At 41.7% G+C, this 6,202-nt stretch overlaps 1 protein-coding gene across 1 annotated transcript; it reads left to right on the forward strand.

Moving 5' to 3' along the window:
• The first annotated feature begins 1,089 nt into the window (after nt 1-1,089).
• On the forward strand, nt 1,090-4,233 carry LOC109176751. The gene is made up of 3 exons (XM_019326141.1): nt 1,090-2,057; nt 2,175-3,987; nt 4,135-4,233. The coding sequence occupies exons 1-3, from the start codon at nt 1,090-1,092 to the stop codon at nt 4,231-4,233; spliced, it is 2,880 nt and encodes a 959-aa protein (XP_019181686.1).
• Nucleotides 4,234-6,202: the final 1,969 nt, after the last annotated feature.

The following is a 6,202-nucleotide window of genomic DNA, read 5'->3' on the forward strand; positions in this document are numbered from 1 at the left end:
TATGCCCAGTTTTCTGAGGTGGAGGATGACGTGTTATTATGGCTATCCCCAGCGTCATATGCGTACGGAAGAATGGGACTTGATAAAATCCTTCGCGCCGCGTTCCACCCTACCTTGGGTTATGATTGGGGATTTTAACGAGCTCTTGTTTCAATATGAGAAGAGAGGGGGCAATCCACATCCTAATAATCTCCTACGCGGATTTGGGGAGACTATTGATCACTGTGGCTTGACTCAATTGCCTATGGAGGGATACCGGTTAACTTGGGAAAAGGGGAAGGGTACACCTGCATGTATTGAAGAAAAATTGGATAAGGTACTGGCTTCTAATGATTGGCGGGAGATTGTGTCGAGGGCCAGGGTCATTAATAATCTGATGAAGAGATCGGATCACTCTGCACTGTTTCTGAGTATCCATAAAACGTTCCGGAGTGGGGGGCGAGGAAGGAGGGGTTTTCGGTTTGAAATGGCCTGGGTATATGATGATGGGTGCAGGAATGTGGTGGAAAAGTCATGGGAGGAAGGGAGGCATGATGGGGTCCAGGACTGTATAGCACATTGTGGGAACCGGTTAACCAAGTGGGGTGGTGACCGGTATCATAAGTTTGGGGAGAAGATCATGCTCCTGCGGAAACAGCAACTACATCTTAGAGCATCCACATTGGTTGGGGAGAATGGGGGGATAATGTAAGAGTGATTAGGAAAGAGAATGTGGGAGGGGAGAGAAAAAAAAAACAAAAAAAAAACAAAACAAAAAAAAAATTAAAAAAAAAAAAGTAATCAGACGCGTCAGGCGCGCCGACTGGCGCGCCTGACGCGCCTCCGGGCGCGTGCGCTGCACGCGCCCGGCTTCGCGCACAGCCTTCCTCCTTCTTCTTCTTTTTTTTTTTTTTTTTTCTGACAATATCCTCACATTTGCAGGATAATTATTTTTCAATTATCTCCCCTCCACACTAGTTATTATCTCATGTAGGGAAGAATTAATGCTGAAATCTCCCCACAATATGCACAAGTGTGGATGCTCTTAGGGGTCGCACTGATCCAACATCTCTAGCTGAATTCCAGTGACTGGAGGGAATTCTGAGTAATATGGAGAGCCAGGAGGATGTTTACTGGAGGCAAAGAGCCAAGCAACACTGGCTTAAGAATGCTGATGCGAATACAAAATTCTACCACAAGTACGCCTCTCATCGTAAGAAGAAAAATACTATTTATAAACTTATGAATGATAATGGGGATTGGTTGGAAGGAAATGCTATGAATACAATTATCTTGGATTACTTTACCCATATATTCTCCTCTTGTGGACCTGTGGATGGTGACATTTTATTCTCTGAGATAACCCCCCGTGTAACCCAGACTCAGAATGAATCGTTGTTACGACCCTTTGAGTTAATTGATGTTAAGGAAGCTCTGTTTGCAATGGCCCCAGACAAAGCCCCTGGTCCGGACGGTATGAACCCAGGTTTTTACCAGCATTTTTGGGATATAGTTGGTAATGATATTTCGGCGTTTATTCTGAACTGCCTTAATAATCGGATCTTCCCCTCTAACCTGAACAATACGGATGTGGTGCTCATCCCGAAGAAGAAAACCCCTGAAGTGGTAGCAGATTTTCGCCCAATAGCTTTGAGTAATGTGATCTACAGGATAATGGCGAAGATGATTACACAGAGAATGAAGCCTTTGATGGAGAGTATAATATCGGGCTCACAGAGTGCTTTTATTCCGGACAGGCTGATTACTGATAATATTCTTGTAGCTGCTGAGGTGGGGCATTTCTTGAATAGAAAGCAGTGTGGGGCTGTAGGATGGGGTGCACTCAAACTTGATATGGCCAAAGCCTATGACCGTATGGAATGGCCCTTCCTCCGTGGGATGTTGTTAGCCCTGGGTTTTGATAGTAGGTGGATTGAGTTGATTATGTTATGTGTCACTACTGTGTCATATAACTTTATGATAAATGGCTCCCGTAGCTCCTCCATTACGCCCACGCGTGGTCTCCGCCAGGGGGATCCGTTATCCCCTTACTTGTTTATTATATGTGCAGAAGGGTTGTCAGTTTTATTGCAATGAGCGCAGGATAGAGGATTAATACATGGTTGCAGGGTTGCTAGAGGGGCACCTCCGATCTCTCACTTATTTTTTGCAGATGATAGCCTACTATTTTTCAGAGCAAATATACAGGAAGCATCTGAGATAAAAAATTGTTTGTTATTATATGAGAGTTTATCTGGCCAGAAGGTAAATTATCATAAATCCAGTATATGTTACAGCAGAAATACAGGACAGAATGATAGGGATGTGGTAGCACAAATACTAGGTGTTACTCAAGCTCCAAATTTTGGGAAATACCTAGGACTACCCTCCTTTGTGGGCAGGAACAAGAAGGCTGCATTTGCATATATAGAGGATAAAATCAAGCAAAGGATTGGGTCTTGGAATAAGAGATTGTTAACGCAGGCTGGTACGGAGATCTTGTTAAAAAGTGTGGCCCAGGCAATGCCAACTTTTTCAATGAGTGTCTTCCTATTACCCATATCTATTTGTACAGCTATTGAGCGAATTATGAATCGGTACTGGTGGGGGTCAGGAACCGATCGTGGCATCCACTGGAAGGCCTGGGATAAGTTATGTGTCCCAAAGAAACATGGTGGTCTGGGGTTTAAAGATTTAAGGGCATTTAATTTGGCAATGTTAGGTAAACAGGCCTGGAGACTGCTTACTAACACAGACTCACTGGTAGCCAAGATTTATAAAGCCAGATATTATCCAAAGGATACTTTCCTGGAGGCGACTATAGGAAATAATCCAAGTTTTTGCTGGCGCAGTATTATGGCGGCTAAGGATCTAATATGTGGAGGTATAAGAAGGCGAGTTGGGAACGGTAAATCTACCTTGATATGGGAACATCCCTGGCTGCAGGATGAACTTGATCCTATGATTCACACAGAAATGCCACAACACCTGTCTGGGGCCAAAGTGGTAGGATTAATTGATCAGGATACGGAGACCTGGGACGCGCATATATTAGCCGATATTTTCCAGCCAAGTGATATACCTAGAATCCAAAGGATACCAGTTGCACCTGAATATGAGGATATATGGTATTGGTATGATGATCCTAATGGATGTTACTCGGTCAAGAGTGGTTACAGGCGTATAGTTGGTAACTATGTGAATAATTCTAATGGGATATTTGATGAATGGCTAGCCCTATGGAAGTTAAAAATTCCACCCAAGTGGAAGACATTCTTATGGAGAGCTATTTGTGATATCCTTCCTACTACCAACAACTTGCTTATAAAGAGAGTGGAGGTTAACCCGATGTGTGCCATGTGTGGGAGGATGAATGAAGATACCATGCATGCATTAGTTTTGTGTGACTATGCACACTCCATATGGACTCAATCCAACCTTCCAATTCCCAATATTATCACAAATGTTTTCCATGAATGGTTTAGTGCAATCTTGAATGTTCTAGACTTTGATGGAATTATTTATGCAGCTGCAATTTTATACCACTTATGGAGGGCCCGAAACGGAGCGGTGTGGGATGCCTGCCTACCAAGACCAACGAAGTTATTGACGATTGCAACAGCTACAATGAGGGCATGGAAAGCTGTCCACCACCGTGCGCCACAACAACCTGCTCAACACCCCGGAGCTGCTCCTATTCATCATACTGCCGACGTACCGTTACTGGCCGACGGAACTGCCTCCAATGCGCTGCCTCCACCGCACACTGTCTCGGTCGAACCCCAAGATGGCGCAGCAACGGCGCCGGTGAAATGTTACATAGACGCGAGCTACCACCGTGGAACAAATACAGCTGTTGTTGGGGCGGTCCTCCTCAACGCAAATGGCCACTATTTATCGGCTTTCAGTGCCCCGTTAATAGGATGCCACTCCCCGTTAATGGCCGAGGCTTTTGCATGCAAAGAAGTATTATCATGGCTTAAGAGACGGAACGAGCAATCTATACAAGTACACACGGATTGCCAATTATTATAGTCCTATCTATCTGGACCATCAACCACATCACGGTCATACCTGGGTTATGCTATCGACAGTTGCAGAACCTATTTATCTACGTTTGCTTACTGCTCAGTTATTTACATTCCTAGATTACAGAACTTATTAGCTCATACTTTAGCTTCTACGGCTTTTACTTTCGCTACTGCTATGTACTGGGACAACGTCCCTCCAGACTCTATTTTATCACTTCTATAAATCCAACCACCAGGTTGACTTTCAAAAAAAAAAAAGACCCTTCTGAATATGGTGTGAAGTATGCAAAGCAACTCTAGCCTTCCAAAATCGTTGTGAGGTGAAGCACTTAAGACGGCTACGTATATATTAAATCATGTTCCAACCAAGGTTGTCCCTAAGACACCATTTGAGTTATTCAAAGGTTGGAAACCGATTTTGCAACATATGCGTGTTTGGAGATGTCAGTTTGAGGTGAGGATATATAACCCGCACGAAAAGAAGCTTGACCCAATGAATATTAGTGTTTTCTTTATTGGATATGCACAATCTTCTAAGGGTTATAGGTTTTATTGTTGATAGGAATATTTTTGTAAGTTTTGATGAGCCAAATGTACTTTAGATCCCATTAGTTTTTAGGTCTTTTAGTACAGGCATCATAAATCAGAATATCGAGTCAAAAGGAATCTACCATAGGAAAAACAATTTTAATTTGAGAAATTAATTTTGGTCCTACGAGTATTCATCCGAGAAAGAAGCATAAAGAAATGATGTTGCAAAGAATGACCGAATGAGCCTAACAGCGAAATGGTAGAAGTCCTTACTCAAAATGATCACACCCGAGATCGATTCCCCCCCAAGGACTTATTTTTACAAGACAAGTTTTCGGACAAGCACAATGCTACCAAAAGAGCACAATGTATTAAAAAGAGCACGATGTGTGCTAAGGAGCACAATGTGAACAAGCACGATGTGTCCTTTCACGATGTGTCCAAAGGAGCACAATGTGACCAAATCAGAAAAGCACAATGTTCAAGTCAAAGGAGCACAATGTGGCAAAGAAGCAAGATGATCAGAAATTGGATTAATTCGAAGGAATTTATTCCAAGTCTACTCACATGCCACAAGAATCCAAAATTGCCTGAAACACATTTGATCAGAACGGAAAAATATTTATGAAGACATGAATATAAAAACTTATCCTAGAAATAAATTCTATCAGATGAATTTATTTCAAAGATACGTTGGATATTCAATATGACAACAAAATAATATTTTAAGAAACAACTAGAAAATCAAGTTGTGATAAAATATTATTTGTCAGGCAAGTTGACAATCAAATCAAAATTGAAGACCTACTATTGTCAACAATATCAGGCTATGAAGATTCAAAATTCAAATATCAAATTATCCCACTCCAACGGATATATTTGATTGCCTATAAAAAGCCATGAAGACTTGAAGACAAACATAGCTGTGAAAAAGAAAAGGGGTGAACAAGACAGAGCACCGCGATAGAAGTGCAATACACACGAAAATTCAAAAAGTGCAAGTGCTCAAATATTCTTAGAGACTTAGTCTGAATAGTCTCAAATCTAGTTGGAGAGAGAGAGAGATACAATTACCTTTGTATTTGTAATTGTAGAAAGAGTATAGCTGTGTGCAAAATACTCTAGTGAGTGTAGCTGTGTGCAAAACACTCGTAGTTGCTAAGTGTAGCTGTGTGCAAGACACTTAGTTGGCGTTGAGTATAGCTGTGTGCGAAATACTCGAAGTTGAGTGTAGATGTGTGCGAGACACTCGGAGTTGGGTGTAGCTGTGTGCAAGACATCCGGAAGAAGTTCTTGTGTAGCGCTTATTCACTATTGTAACTGTGTGTGAAAAATAGTGAATTTCTCCTAGACGCGAAAGGAGAAAAGTGGACTAGGAAGATTACGCCACTTCCGAACCACTATAAATTGCCTCTCTCATTTACATATCGCACTTACATAATTTGCTCTATCTATCTATCTTATCCGACTAACCCGTTTACTATTCACAGTCAATCTTAATCGTTCGGGTTTAGTGTGTTTTCACGTATGCATGTGACTCAAACTTCTCAAGCTTAAATATTGAATTATTCTAAGCAAGTTTGACGTGTTGCAGGTAACATTCATCACACGGTCGACGTGATACGATATTTATTTATAATCTTGAATATTGTTATTATATA

This window comes from Ipomoea nil, unplaced genomic scaffold (genome assembly GCF_001879475.1).
Source record: "Ipomoea nil cultivar Tokyo-kokei standard unplaced genomic scaffold, Asagao_1.1 scaffold0755, whole genome shotgun sequence".
NCBI classification, from domain to species: domain Eukaryota; kingdom Viridiplantae; phylum Streptophyta; class Magnoliopsida; order Solanales; family Convolvulaceae; genus Ipomoea; species Ipomoea nil.